The 15,793-nt window shown below is 47.8% G+C and overlaps 1 protein-coding gene across 5 annotated transcripts; it reads left to right on the top strand.

Moving 5' to 3' along the window:
• Nucleotides 1–436: 436 nt before the first annotated feature.
• Nucleotides 437–13,203, top strand: ECSCR (endothelial cell surface expressed chemotaxis and apoptosis regulator). 5 transcript variants are annotated; one of them, XM_019740411.3, is made up of 12 exons: nt 437–546; nt 714–1,145; nt 4,943–5,119; nt 8,270–8,311; nt 8,627–8,674; nt 8,838–8,897; nt 9,366–9,503; nt 11,052–11,165; nt 11,550–11,648; nt 11,867–11,903; nt 12,578–12,674; nt 12,845–13,203. In XM_019740411.3, the coding sequence occupies exons 3-12, from the start codon at nt 5,059–5,061 to the stop codon at nt 12,851–12,853; spliced, it is 705 nt and encodes a 234-aa protein (XP_019595970.2). In that variant the 5' UTR covers nt 437–546; nt 714–1,145; nt 4,943–5,058; the 3' UTR covers nt 12,854–13,203. The 5 variants fall into 5 exon arrangements, with proteins under 5 accessions (XP_019595970.2, XP_088654768.1, XP_019595969.3 ...); XM_019740407.3 differs by lacking the exons at nt 437–546; nt 714–1,145 and having other exon boundaries at nt 4,697–5,119; XM_019740408.3 differs by lacking the exons at nt 437–546; nt 714–1,145; nt 8,838–8,897 and having other exon boundaries at nt 4,691–5,119.
• The last annotated feature ends 2,590 nt before the right edge of the window (nt 13,204–15,793 follow it).

Raw genomic sequence — 15,793 nt, 5'->3', positions numbered from 1 at the left:
AAACCCAGTTTCTGATCTTTCTGATGGTTAGTTCTTCCTTTTGCCTCCCTCGTTAATCCTGGATCTATCTCCAAAAGGGCTTCAGAAAGGATAAGGGGGCGGAATTTCTGGGACCACACTATCATCAGCCTTCCCTCACTTTCCCATCTCCATGCTCACTGTTGTGAACTGCCCTTCCCCCATTCCTACAATCTAAACATTAACCATCTTTTATGGCATAGTTTAAGCATCACTTCCTGCAGGAATGTATTCTTTAGCCCTGAAATAGATTTAACACTGAAATAGATTTCTCTTTTCCTTAAACTCTGTAGCAGTATGTTTCTTACCTCACTCCTGACATCTGTCATACTTTGTCTTATGTTACAGGTGTGTAGGGGCTCATTTTTCTTCCTAGCCTGTGAACCTCCTCAGGGCAATCCTCTGTGTGTCCCAGAGTCTATCACCGTGCCTGGTATCACATGCAGATGCTGGACAAGAGTTTGCTGAATAGAACTGGAACCTGGACAAGCCCCACCCTACCCTATCCTGTCCTTAGTCCTGCAGCAGGTAAGGAGAATCCTTCACCTGTGGGGAGGGCACTTCTGAGCCATGGAGAAGCAGCTCGGGATGTGGAGGACTCTCTTCCTCTGTCTCTTTTTGGCGTTTTGTTGTCATGGAGCCTCTTAGATGGGTTCGGGGGCTAAAATGATTAAGAACATGCTTTTCTTTCACAGAGAAGAAAAGTCTTGGCTTTCAAGCTTTGAGCACTAGGACCAAAGATGAAAAGACTGAAGTCCTCCCTACCATCATCCCTCCGAGCGGGAGGCCCCTGACTCCGTTCTAGACACTGGAGTCACTTCTCTTTTCCAACTCCCCAGGGGAGGTGGAAGTGGCCCTGTCGGCCAAAGTAGGGCAAGGAGCGGCCCTTCTTCCCTCCCTCTGTCCCCACTGAAGGCAGCCAGGCTTAGGAGTCTGCCGAGGGAGCTGAAGGAGGAGTTGTGGGGACATTCTGAACAGGTCAGCGGGAAGTTGCCATGATGAGGAAGTCTGAGAGCTGGCTGACTTCTGGGGCTCATCTTAAGCTTTGGGTCACTGGAGTAAGCCCAGAGCAAGAGCTGCCCATCTCAGCCACACGCTATTTCCAGCCTTCTTATTACAAGCTATAGGTATGTACGGGGTGTGCGTTACGTTTGTGGGGTAAGAAAATGTTCTAAAAGTATTGTGGTGATGGCTACACAAGTCTCTGAATATACTAAACGCCATTGAATGGTACACTTTTTTTTAAGATTTTTTTTTTTATTGGTGAAGGGGAACAGGACTTTATTGGGGAACAGTGTGCACTTCTAGGACTTTTTTCCAAGTTAAGTTGTTGTCCTTTCAATCTTAGTTGTGGAGGGCATAGCTCAGTTCCAGGTCCAGTTGCCATTTTCTAGTTGCAGGGGGCACTGCCCACCATCCCTTGCGGGACTCCAGGAATTGAACTGGCAACCTTGTGGTTGAGAACCCACTGGCCCACGTGGGAATCAAACCGGCAGCTTTTGGAGTTAGGAGCACGGAGCTCTAACCACCTGAACCACCGGGGCAGCCCCAAATTGTACACTTTGAATGGATAAATTGTACAGTATGTGTCTTAGTCTACTTGGGTTGCTATATTACTACCATAAACTGGGTGGCTTATAAACAACAGAAATTCATTTCTCACAGTTCTGGAGGCTGGGAAGTCCAACATCAAGACACCAGCAGATCTGGTGTCTGATGAGAGCTCACTTCCTGGTTCACAGGTAGTACCTTCTCACTGTGTCCTCACATGGCAGGACAGACTAGCTAGCTCTCTGGCACCTCTGTTATAAGGGCCCTAATTCCAATCATGAGGGCTTTGCCTTCATCACCTAATCACCTCCCAAAGGCTCCACTTCCTAACACCATCACCTTGGGAGTTAGGACTTCAATGTATGCATTTTGAGGGGACACAAACCTTCAGCCTATAGCAGAATGTGAATTATATGTCAATAAAGCTGTTAAAAACAACACGGGGTGGCCAGTTTGCCCAGTGGTTAGAGCACGGTGCTCATAACACCAGGGTCGCCGATTCAATTCCCACATTGGTCAGTGAGCTGCACCCTCCACAATTAGATTGAAAACAGTGACTTGACATGGAGCTGATGGGTCCTGGAAAAACACACTGTTCCCCAATATTCCCCAATAAAAAAGAAAAAAAAGAAAAGCCACACACCTATTAGAATGGCTAAAACTACAATATGATAGGCCTATAGCTATTCACGGCAGAATCAGTCATAAAAGGAAAAACTGGAAGCAGCTTAAATGTTCAAAACAGAAAGATGATTAAACAGACTACAGACTAGTACATAAGCTGCCATGAAAAATGATCACTGTGAATCTGTGAGCCACCAGAAAATGCTTATGATTTGAAAGTAAGGAGGAAGGTTTCTTCTTCTCCTCCCTTTCCCTTCTGGAATAATTCGGTCCTAAAAGTAAGGCAGAACAAGGTGAGCAATGTGCCTGTGGGGTTGGGGGGAGCCACAGTGGCCCAAATGCAGGGGGTCGGAGCCCAAGTGAGGGGGGAGGAAGGCATCCATATGTTGGAGGGGTGGCCCAGCATGGAGGGCCTGAGCCTGAGTGGGGGGTGGAAGGCTTCTGTGAGGCGAGGGTGGCAGCAGAGGTGGGAACTTGGTTACAAGGGGAGTGATTAAATTAGGACAATAGGAGCCAGATTTCAGAGAAGGGCCTTGGAGTAGCCACCCCCTTGTAGCAATGAGCACACCCACCACTTAGACCTCAGTTTCTAAATACTATTTGCCACTAACAGGAACTAGGGTCCTTGGAAAAATAGCTGATTCCAGGGCTGGAGCAGGTAAAGCACAAGATGAACCTGGAACATCTCGTTATACCAGAAAGTAAGGAAGTGCTCAAAGAATGATGGAGACATGTCAAGTGAACACAGAAGCCAGCCTGAAGGGGCTCCCAGTGACTAAAATGAGGGTGACTTGAGCATCAAAATAAAATGATTGTTACATGTAATATTCACATAGTTCCAAAGCATCTCCCCACAAAATACTTATTAATTACAAAGGGAAAAAGAGTAACTATAAAATGGAAAAGGCTGGTTATAGTGGCTGAATGGTGGTCTCCAAAAAGATAGGTCGACATCTTAATCCTGAGAACCTGTGTGAATGTTACCTTACTTGGAAAAAGAGTCTTTGCTGATGTAACTAAGTTAAGGATCTTGGGATGAGGAGGTCATCCTGGGTTATCCATCTGGGCACTAGATTCAATGACAAGTGTCCTTGGAAGAGACACTCAGAGGAGCAGGAGATATGAAGACAGAGACAGAGATTGAAGGGATACAGCTACAAGCTAAGGAAGCCAAGAAATGCCCAACAGCCACCAGTAGCTGGAAGAGGCAAGGCATGGCTGTTCCCCTAGAGCCTTCAGAGGGAGCATGCAATACCTTGATTTTGACTTCTGGCCTCTAGAACTGTGAGAGACTACACCTCTGTTGTTTTACATCAGCAGTTTCTGGTAATTTGTGTGCAGCCACAGGAAACTAATACATTAGCATCCGTTTAAGCACGTGATCAAGTGAACATCCTCAGCAATGGAACAAATCAAAATCATGCGCCAGTTGACAGAATGCAAAGAAAGGGACAGAGCATTGCTTATGTGACATTCCTGGAAAAGATGTATGACCTAAATCTAATCATAAGGAAATGTCTGACAAACCCAAATGGGGGAGACTCTACAAAATAACTGGACTGTAACCTTTACAAATGTCAAGGTCATGAAAGTCAAGAAAAGACTGAGGAACTGTCCCAGATTGAAGAAGACTAAAGACACATGCAATGAGTAATTCTAGACTGGACCCTTTTGCTATAAAGGACGTTATTGGGACAATTGTCAAAATTTGAATGGAATTAGATGGTATTACTATATTAATATTAATTTCCTAATTTTGATGGCTGTATTGTGATTATGTAAGAGACTGTCCTTATTTGTAGGAAATACACACTAAAGTATTTGGGGGTGATGGGGCATTCTGTTGGCAATTTACTCTCAAATGGTTCAAGGAAAGAAAGCTCTGTGTAATATACTTCCAAATTTTCTGTATATTTGTGATTGCTTCAAAATACAATATTTATTAAAAAATAAAATCCGAGAAAAGGATACCAATCATAAAATGATTGCATATATATGTATATGTATATATATGCATATTATTACAGGGTGGAAGGAAATCTACAAGAATGATAATAATTATATTAAAGAGGATTGTGTGTAACATTTCTCTGTTCTTAAATCTTTTGAGTTTAGTTCAGTAAATATGTGCCGAGGACCTGCTCTATGTCAAGCACTGTGCCAGGTCCTAGGGATACTGAAAAAGTGACAGTGCTTACCTGTGTCTGCAGGAGAGCGTACTGTGGGAGAGGTGCTGCTGGAGCAGAAGGACTGCCTGACTCCAATGTTGGGGGACGGGCGGGATGCTTGGAATGTGGTCCTCTTGTTTTTCTATTAAGAATAACAATAATGTAAGATGCTGGGAGTCCCATTTGCATTGGGAGCCCTGAGGAGGAAGAGGAATGTGGAGAATTCAGAGCCTACAGAGCATGGGCGGCTGGTGGGCTGAGCTTTAGGGCTCAATCATGGTCTAAAACAGTATGGGGAGGGACTAGAGTTACAGTCCAGGAAAATCTCTGGTTGCTGTGTGGAGGGATCTGATGGACCCTTTGGAGGGGAAGATAGGGGGCAGGGGCGAGGTTGCCATCAATGGTCTTAGTGCATAGGCCCTGGAGGAGACCACAGTGGCCCAGCCATGTGGAGCCCCACCCCCCACCCCCAACCCTGGGCGCAGTCGCTGATGTTTCAGCCTTACATCCTCATCTGGGCTGTCCGGCTGAACAGGGCCCCTGGAGCCAGTCCCAATCTGTTTCCTTCTATTCTTTGACAGGAAGCTCCTGGAGAGCCAGACCCCACCCCCTCCCCGCCCTAGCACTCCCTCTCTCTTCTCTACTATGGACAGAGCCTTCACGGAGCAGCTGTCTGCCCGTCACAGACCCAGCTGACATGGGGACTGTGGGAGCGACGCAGCTGTGCTGGGCGATTCTCAGTTTCCTCCTGCTCCAAGGTAAGAGGCACTGGCTACTCCCCTTCAGCAGTTCCTCTCCCCGACTGGCAGTCCTGGGCCTGTCCCTTCTTTGGGACACACACCACATACGCTCGCCATTCAGGGCTGCGTCCAAGGGAAATTCCGGAGCCTTTCCATGAAGGGGATCAGTTGGATTGGGAGGTGGTCATCACCAGGCCAGGGTAAAATAGGCTAAACTTTTCTTGTGGGAAAATTTCCAGGGTGAAGTGGGGCTCCCATAGAGGCTGGCCTCCAGAAATGTGGAAAGTGACTGTCTTGGTAATAAGATTGAGTCCCGGAAGCTCCTTCCAGGGTGTTCTAGCACAAAATTGTCTGCACCTTGGGCTTTACAGGTGATCGTTTTTTTCTTCTTTCACATGGGAGTAACAACCTGGGAATTCCAAAGACTGACTTGAAGCTCAAATCACAGCAAGAGGGATTCAGGTTAGATACAAAGAGGATGTACACAGCATCCTTACCCAAGGCCCTAAAAGAGATGAGTTCCAGAGGTGACACATGGAAACCACACCTCTCAGACTGGGCTGTGCTAGCTGAGAAGCTGAGAAGCAGCTCCTAAGGGGTCCTCTAATTAGGGAACAGTTGCTGGGAACCATGAGAAATCCAGGAGATTCTGACTCACAGGGCAGCAACTTCCCTTCGATCATCCTTGCCCTGCCCCCAACTCACCCCCCTGGAGTCCTCTGTGGAAGATTCATGAACCTGTGGCTCAAAGCAGCACGAGAGAGTGCAAGAGTGCTCAGATCGGGAGGGAGGATGGCCCATTTTTGGTAGTGGGTGAGAGCGCCTGATTGCCAGAAGTCTGTCTCCTGGAGGGGTCAGACAGTTCTATAAAAGCCCAGCCCACCCCCACCTCCCCTTTCCTGAGGATAGAGGCACACATTTGATCTGGGGCTGGGGGACTAGGCTGTTGTAGAAACTGCAGAAATGGCCGAGATTAAAAGGTAAGACTCGTGTCACATTTTCAGGCCTAGGCTTTTCCCAGCTTCTTTACCCACTGTCATGTTCCAGGCAAGTGCCAGGGCTGGTAATGACCTGTGTAAATTCTACCTAAGCCACGCACACTGCTTGAGTTTCCTAACCCCTCATTCCAATATCTCAGAGCTCTTACTATCTCCTTAATTTTGGTGGACTGAGGAATCCTTTTGAGGATGTTTACACCCACAAAGGGACTTGACTGCAGATACACAAAATCAATGCAGACTTGAGACTTGGAGGATTTGACAGAATGGGGCAAAATTGTATAGCATTTATTGAGCACAGACTATCTATCAGGCACTGCGTTTTCTTTTCCTCACAACCACGTACGTGGTACTAAAATCACTTGCATTTTAAAGAAGAGAAAACAAAGGTCCAGGTCAGTAAGTGATAGAGTCAGGACTTGAACTCAAGCCTATCAGACTCCAAAATCCATGATTTTAATTACTAAACTATGCTGCTGAGGAAAACAAGGTGGTAGTGGTGTAGGGGGAGGAGAAAAAGGCTAGACGGAAATGAAGCAGGTAGGGGTTAGGGAGGGGCGACAGGAAAATAAGAAATCCCAGTGGCTGTGTTCTTCGAATGTCTGCGTGTCCAGTGGTCAGACGCACCTGGTCTGTAGAAAACACATGCTCCCTGCATCCCTCCTCTACTCACAGAGAAATATACTGGTGACAAAAAGTTCTGGTCGGGGAAGGGGGCAGGAGACAAAGAGCAGGCTACTAGGACTTGAGCTTGTGACTTTGGAACTCCTTTCAAGACACTAGTTTACTAGTTTTGTTTCTAGATAAATGAGGGAAGGCAGTGCTGTGCCTTCCCACTAAAAATTGAAGTTATATAACCTCATAGAGCTTAGCCGGTATGTTAGATGTCCTCAATCAATGATTGACAGAAGTTTTCAGAATATAACTTGAATTGAAAGGGTCATTCCCCAGCTGGAAAGAGTTCTCTCTAACCTGGGGCCCCCTATAAGTTTTAACTCCCCTTAACTCCACCCATCCAGGGAATGGGGTTTTCCTGGAAAATCAGGGTTTGGGCAAGCTTGGGCTTAGAAACAATTAATTCCGTACTATCCAAGTGATAGCCCCACGGAGGAAGACAGTGGCTAAGGAAAATAAACAGACCAGTTGGCTGCCACAGGCTGGGCGGGTGCCTGGCCCCCAGCCGCCTCTGTTTACCCAGACCTGGGCTTGGTGCTTCCCTAATGATGAGGGGCCCAGGGAGCAGGAGGACCAGAGCAGTGGCTGTAGTCCCCGCTAGAGTGGAGGGACGGGAACCCAGCTGGGCGGCTCCACTTCCCCGCCTTGTTTTCCTTCCACATTGTTCACAGGTTTCAAGAATGATTTCATTGTGGAAAATGAGCAAACACAACCTGACCTTTGAGGTCCCACACACACAGGGGACACATACAGTATATGGGCATACAAATACACACACACATCTGCATAGGGGCTGGTACGCATACACACGTACTTACAAAAAATCTAATGAGGGCTCCTCACTGCAGTCTTCTAGTAACTGACTTCTCCCTGGGTTTGGCCAACAATGAGCATTTCTGAGTAGCCTCTGCCTGTGAGAATAAATTGGTAACTCGTTCTAGAGCGTCCCTGCCTCCTGTATGTACCTCAGAACTCGCTTCTTGTGTAGGCCCCTATCTCCAGCTGGAGGAGGGCAGAGAGATAGCCCAGATGCCAACCCTGACCCCTATCTCCATCTTATTCACCATATCTTTCTACCGCATTCCCTTGGGGCAGGACCAGGATGACAATATTCACAGGGAAAAATGGATGGCTCAATGGTAGTGTGGTGACAACGTTAGTCCAGAGACCTGGAGTCCTTGTGTAGACTTGACAGGTCACTTGACAAGTTCTGTCCTTGGACATATCACTAGTTCGAAAGAACATTCCACTGTCCTTGTATCAGGTTGCTATAAAACCCATGTGGGATTGAAAAAACAGGAAAGGACTCTGGGACACTGAATCGTGAGGTGGTGGTGGTGGTGCTATTCAGTCACAGTCTCAGAGGAAGCCAGCCCCTTGAGTTCTTTGTTGGCACAGGAGGCTTGGAAAACCGTAAGGCTCGGGTTCTTCTGTTGCCTCTGCGCTGGGCAGTAGACTCACCGAGCTAGTCTGAGTGTTTCGCCTTCTCTTGCAGGCCACAACTGCCAACCCACACTCCAGACCCCTAGCCCTCAAGGTAAGACCAAACACACAGGGCCTCCTCCAGCATTTAGGTCTCTTAAGGAGGGTAAGAGGAGCTCTAGGCTTGTTTTGTACTGATCTCAGGTGATTAGGGCTGGGGCAGAGCTCTCAGGACATCTAAAGCTGAGCTCATCTAAGGACCTTTTTCAGCTTGGCCCAGTCTACCATGCCTTGAAAGAGGAGAGAAATGAATGGTTGATGGTGGGGGGTGGGGTAGGAAGAAAGACTAGAAAACATCAGCTATAGGGAAGGAGAGGGAGGAAGAGCAATAGGAGGCAGCAGACCCTCAGCCTCAGATGATATGTTTCAGGATCCTTCAGTCTAAGTCTGACCACAGAGCCAACTTCTCCCAACACAGGTGAGTAAGTGTGGTTGCCAATGGGCCAGTCCCTGCCTGCCACCCCGCCCCCTGCCCAGCCCTTCAGATTTCCTTAGAGCCCAAGGGTTCTCATATGTGCGGGAAGTGTGGTGTCACCAAACCTGCCCCACCTCCAACTCCCCCTCTGTCTCTGTCCTTGCAGGAGACAGCCCTTCCTCAGAGCCAAGTAGCCCAAGCCCTCCATCTAGCGCCAGGACCCCAGGTACTCTGCCACTCAGACTACAAATGCCATCCAAGGAGGGCCCAGTGAGGAAACAGACACAGTTTCTGCTCGAAAGGAGAATATAGACAAGTAAATAGGACCTCACCTTGACAATTACAAAGCAGGGTGAGAGGGCTGTGATAGGTAGACGCGTAAGGTGCTGTGGGAGCTCAGACAAATGTCAGCCACTTCAGACTTGGGGACCAGGGAGGACATCCCAGAGTAGTGAGACCCAAAGCTGAGGCCCCAACAAGGAGTTAACCAGATGACAACTGTGGGGTGGATGGTGGTAGGATGTATTCCAAGCAGAGGGAACTGCACAGGTAAAGGCCCAGAGGTGAAAGAGAGGACGGCTTCTTCTGGAATTACAAGTAGTAATGAAAAGGACAATTTGGGACTAAAAGAGCCCTCCCTGGTACATGCCGGCTGAGGCCCTAAGCAGGCCGACACATGCTTCCTAATCCATAGCTGTTCCAGAGAAGGCCTCACAGGTCCCCATAGTAGCCAGCACACCCGCGTCACCGAGGTCACGCGTCATGGATGACCACACCCCGTCCTTGCTGGACCTGACTCAGTTCCAGCCACAACAGCACACATCAGCACTTGGTGAGTACCTGGGGCTGGTGGTGAAATACACTGGGTCGTGTCTGGCTGGGTTCCTTCTTCCTCTCTTCAGGGGACCCAGGTCCTGCCCTTCTGTCACGCAGGGTGTCATGCGGGGTCTCTGGTCCCACTTCCCACATAAGAACACAGGACACGTTCAGGCCAAAAAGGAACACCCACAGAGCCATAGACAGGGGAGTCATACTACTATAATATTCTCAATGGCGGCTGGTTTGGAGACACAGGAAGCAGGAGCCACACAATCCGCAGCCTGCCGTCTGCTTCTCTGTCAACCAATCTCACTTGCTAACTGCAATCCTCCTCTCTGCAATACGCAATCCACAACCCGTGCTTGCTAGCTCAGCCACAGCAGTTATATCAGCGGCTAATGGCTAACCGATAACAGCTGATGGCCAACTAGTCACAGCTGATGACCATCTACTACCTGAGCCAGCACATTTCCATGTGAGGCCGAGAACCTGGAAACTGCACTCTGGGACTCTGTCCCCACACCGACAATGAGGGGTCTTAAGGCCAGGATCCACATCAGCGGCACCCTGGTTTGGGAGAGAATAAGAGGTTTAGTAGAGAGCAGAGACAGGGATTTGGGCCTGGTCACAGTGAAGGTCGAGTCTCGACTTGGGACTGACAAAGGCATCAAGCAAGAAGGGGAGGTTTAAGTAGAACCCAAAATGATGGAAAGGAAGGCAGAAAAGGTGGGGAAAGGGCTACACACTTCTCAGGACAGGCTGGCCTTCACCCAGCATCATGGGAGGAGAGCTGGGCAGGGGTGGATACTCTCCATCTTGGCCCTGCTGTTTCATGACACAGGCACAGGTGTCCCAAGCAGCGGCAGCAGCAGTGGCAGTGGCAGCACAGGAGGGGGTATGTCCTGTCTATGCTCACAACGAAGAACAACCTGACCCTTTCTCTCATCCTACCCCTTGGCTCTGAGATATTTTTTACACTCCCAGACTTATTTGGGAAGGGGGGGGGGGCCGGTGAGGACAACAAAATGGAACAGCACGCAAGCCTGTAGTACGAGCTGAAAAGGAGAAGAGATTGGTGACCATACCACTCTTTAAGAGGGCCAGAAACTTGTGCCCTTTAGCTGGCAGCCTGGCTCGTTAGATCAGTGACTGAGGACAAACATTTGGTGTCCTCCCTTCTCTCACTTCGATCCTTGGCAAAACACAGATGGCTCTACCTCGCTTAGTCTGGCTCCCTATCTCTGTACCCTAAATTCCTTTCCTCTGGGCTCCAAGGGTTTGGTGGGAAGAGCATAATGAGGGTAGCATCCTAAACTTTCTGGAAAACTCTGGAACTAGTAGTAACATGAACAACCAGCAATGTTAGCCATGTGATCCCACATTACCCACTTCCAACACCCATCCTCATGGGATCTGGCAGGAGGGGCAGGGAAGAAGCCTTTTCTGTAGGGCATGAGCTCTGTCTGCTGTCCTTTACCTGGGGAAGAAGGAGGGGAACTAGCTGTCTCTGATAGGCTGTGTTGGTTCCTTCACTGATGCACCCACCTCCACTCCATTTTAGACACCTCTCAAAATGTTACTCCCAAATCAGCCACCATGAGCCTGAGGACAAAAGAAGACTCAACCATCCTGCCCAGCCCTACATCAGAGACGGTGCTCACGGTGGCTGCATTTGGTAAGAGGGTGAAGAAGGTAGGGTATGGCAGCGGATCCCACCCCTGAGCTGACTTGGGCTCTGGGTCCAGGAAAAGAAATTCAAATCTCATCCATTTGTTCTAGGAGGGATTCGCTGATGAAGAAGACTCTGGTGGGAAAGAACTGACTCTCAGTCAGTTCTTCTGGGCTCTACTGGGTTCCATGTTCTCGTGGGAGGACTGGGCAGGGCTGTGAAGCCTGCTCTGGCCAGGGCAGCAGGCTAAGAGCTCATTCATTCAGCAGAGAAGGGGAATTCACTTTGCTCTGGAGCCTGGCACTTAGCTGGGAGTAGAATGTGAACTCCTCTTAGCCCCTTTTGTCCCTTCCTCTGCCTCCCGTTCACGCCATCCTTTCCCCTGTTCAGGTGTCATCAGCTTCATCGTCATCCTGGTGGTCGTGGTGATCATCCTGGTCAGTGTGGTCAGCCTAAGGTTTAAGTGTCAGAAGAACAAGGAATCTGAAGGTACAGGCCTGAGCCCCGGGGTTCCCCTTTGCCCCTCTTTGCTGAGGGACCCAGAGCTAGATTCTAGGACTGACACTTAGCCTGGAGTTGAGGGAAGGAATGGCACATCAGCACCGCTAGGTAAAATGGGAGGGTCCACCTGGGTGGGCTTTGAGGGGCAAGTTGAGCTTCCGAGGTACACCATGTGACTCCCAATCTGTGCCTTTGGAATTTTACAGATCCCCAGAAACCTGGGAGTTCAGGGCTATCTGAAAGGTAAGACTGTCAGAAGTGTAAGTGGAAATCATCTATCTAACCTCTCAGTCCCCCACTCCGACATGGAACCAACACTTCATGCCTTCTACACACACACACACACACACACACACACACACACACACAGAATCCTGACAGCCTCCACTGAGGCCAAGGTTGTGAGTGGGCAGGACAGGGGCGGACCTGAAAGAAAGCAATCAGGTGACCGGAAATGGACTGGAACTCTTCAGCCCCAATCCCTCATGAAAAGTGTAGGAATTCAGATTCTAATACACCCCTTAAATAAGAAGATACTTATTTAAGGAACCACTTATTGAATACCTTCTATGTGTCAAGCCCTGTGGTAGATACTTTGTAATGTTATCTCAAATTCTTAGAGCAATTCTTCAAGGCAGGTAGTACTACATTTTATACATTTAAAACTTGAGACTTAAGAGATGTTGTAACCTGGTCAAGATCACACAAGTAGTAGGTAGTAAAATGAAGATTTAAATACAAGTCTTTTGGACCTCAAAGCACACTCTCATTTCAGTATGGTCCACCACCAAAATATAAGTTTATTGAAACAAAGGTCTAAAGTTCAACAACCCCTCCCCACAGTTCTTTAGCCCCCCCCCCCCAAATTGCCCTCTCACGTCTCCTCTCCATAACCCACATTCCCTTCCTACTCCTAGCTGCTCCACAGCCAATGGAGAGAAAGACAGCATCACCCTCATCTCCATGAAGAATATCAACATGAATAACAGCAAAGGATGCCCTTCAGCAGAGAAGGTACATTTTTCCTGGTTTCTTCCTCCCTTTCTCCCTCCTCCTCCCTTCAGGCTCTTTTTTGTTCTTTAACCAGAAAGGAGATACTTTCAAAGACCCAGGCATTTCTCTTCCCTAGTCTATCTACCATTCCCAAGAGGTTCACCCTTCCTCATTATGTATTTATTTTGCAGGTTCTTTAAAAGCAACCTTGGATCCGCATGAGTCCGAGGATGACACAGCTGCCCTGTGACTGTAAGGAGGAAGGCGATGGGATCCGTAGAGGCGATGGACCACATATAAATTATTTTATTGTTTCACATCTACTACATCTACTCCCAGATCTAAAGAACACTAACATTCCTCCAGATCTGGGAGCAAACTACCAATATGAGAGACTCTTTCCCATATGGACAGCCACTCTAGAAACATGGCCTGCTCCTCCCATCTTCTCAAAGTCGCAGGAAAGAGAAGTCTACAGAGCAAGAGTAAGGAAAATGACAAGGTGGATTGGTCCTTTCTACTTTGCATTAAAATTATTTTCTGGCTGGCAGTCTCATTTCCTTTAAGGTCTATGGTCCTATGTGCATTTCTTAACAGTGTTCTAGCAGCGTGGGGCCTCCTTTTGTAGCAAGGCATGCATGCAAATTTCTGCCCCTTTGGGGAACTCTGAGAGACCTGGGAGGTGGGGAGGAATTTTTGTCAGGTCTGTCTTGGTTTACCTGGTTTATTAAGTAGGGAATAGGTGACTGACTAACCACTCCAATAGAGGGGAGAGAAAAGGAGCTGTAAAGAGTGACCAACTGTCACCAGTAAAGAAGTTTTAAATCTGGAGAGTGAGAACAGGAAGCACAATGCATTCTGATAGGAAACTCCAGTGGTGAGAGCTGAAGACTCTAAGGGCAAACGTCCTCTGCCTGCCCCAGGGTAGACATGCCTCACTGTGGGCCTAGCTGTGGGAATAACACTGGGAAGGTCTGGAGCGAGGATTGGTCTGTGACTTCATAAACCAAAAACCCGCTCACTTTACCCCACGCAGCCATTATCCGTGCATCCTAGAAAAAGAATAAAGGATTACAAGTACTATTAGGTTGGTGCAAAAGTAATTGCGGTTTAAAAGGTTAAAAATAATTGAAAAAAACTGCAATTACTTTTGCACTAACCTAATATAAAGTCATCTGAAGAGAAGGTAGAAAAGAAAGCAGTTATCTGTTTCTTAGTAATCTCTCCAATGACACTGGTTTGGAAATGAATCTTGGCTGGGGAGACTCAATGGAAGAGTCATCTGTGTATGTCTGCATGGAGTGTTTAACTTTATAAGCATCTGCTAGTGGGCAGTTTAGAACACAGATTACCCATTCTGACACACTATATGCTATTTTCTTCTGGATTTAGACTCTGCAAGGTGATATAGGAGAGAATGCCTAGAACAAAAAGTTTCATTCTCTCGGCCCAGCCTCAGCTGAAACTGCACTGGGGGGCTCTGGGGGGCTTGACCACCAGGAGGCTTGGCTAGCGGCCTGGAGCCCAAGGACCTCAATGACGGCTTAACCATGGAGGCTGCGCATATGAACTACTTAATTATGATTAAACACCATTTCCAGTAAAAAAAAGAAAAGAAAGTTTCATTCTCTCCTTGAATGGACTGAAGAAACCCACTGGATTTTAAAATCCTCTAGGGCAGGGCATATGACCTGCTCATATCTGTAGCTCCTATGTGGTACATTGTACCCAGCACATCTGAGGCCATGAGCACTGGCTCCTGAGTGCAGGAAATCTAATCACAAAGCTGAGCTCTGTCACAGACTCGCAGCTTGATTTTGGCGAAATCACCCCCCACTTCTGAGCCCGTTTTCTTACTTTTAGAGAGGTGGCTGGACTACATGCCTTCACTGTCTTTTCTGGTTCTTATATTCTACAGTTCTGTAAACTCTAGATGTAGGAAAAAAGAACACAATCTTTTAAGTAAAGATCGTTTTGGGTGGGAGCCAGAGACAAATCTTAGGTGACTCTGGGCAAGTCTTTTACATTCTCTGGACTTAGCTTTCCCTGTGTGTTAACGTGAATAAAGGGAAGAATGAGCCCTACCTGGCCCTGTCTACCTCACAGGCTGCTTGGTAGGTAAAATGGTATAGTAAATGTGGAGATACTTGAGAAGTAAAAGTGCTACTTGACAATTGTAGCAGAAAACGGGGAGTCCCACTTCAGGATCAAGGCACCTGTTTCCCAGCTGCTGGGAGTGTTGGCAGCTGAGGGGTCATAGCTGGTTGATGACTGGTTGGTGGGGATGAAGATCTGGATGTCTTGCCTCAGTTTCTCCCTCTGCCCCAATCCTGCTTCCCTTTGCCTCACAGTTGTTATTCCCAGGAACACTCACCAATAAAGCTTCAAATCTGAGTCTTAGAGTCTGTTTCCTGTAGTACCTAACCTATGGCAGCAATGCTATGGCATTTCTAAAAAATAGTTCAGATATGTATTACTTAAGGCACACTGCAAAAAAGCACATGACTTCCTAGCCAGTTCCAGTACAAAACGCCATCATTGGGCTAGAACTGTCCAGATGACATAACAATGTCTTGAAATACCGGATTCTGTTTCAGTTGTTATTCTGACTGCCAGGGGCACTTAGCTCAGTTGCTTATCACACTGGACTAATTAGGTCAAGATATGAGTTTCATTCTAGGTAACAGCTGGCGTCTCCATTATAAGGCCACAAACTTCCCCTGACTCTGGACAATGTCCTGCAAATATGAGCTGTTGCTCATCGGTATTTATATGTGAGGGAGAGGGGGTAAACTGGTATTAACATGAAATCGAAAGGCTTTTACCCTGAAACTGACACTGCAGTCCCACATTAGCCATGTTCATTGCCCAGTTGCTGAATAACTAGCCTTTGGGAAGGGGGTCCAGGATGAATTCACTTAATGTTAATTCTGCTCTCTAGCAAAATATATGAGAGGGAGTTCTGCTGGAGGATCCTACTATTTATGCAAATACCAGACTCCACCTGACAGGAAATCAGAGTGCAGCCTTCTCTCTTCCTTGATGTCTAGACAACAGGATAGTGGCCATTTACAAGACAGCTTCCTCCCTATTCTAACACAGGACTACATAACTCCAAAGCAGGGACAGGTGGTGGGGTT

The sequence above is a fragment of the Rhinolophus sinicus genome, chromosome 5, assembly GCF_057876585.1.
Source record: "Rhinolophus sinicus isolate RSI-liver-muscle chromosome 5, RSI-T2T, whole genome shotgun sequence".
NCBI lineage: Eukaryota > Metazoa > Chordata > Mammalia > Chiroptera > Rhinolophidae > Rhinolophus > Rhinolophus sinicus.
The sequence above is the reverse complement of the archived record's forward strand: the minus strand, read 5'-3'. Positions and strand labels throughout refer to the sequence as shown.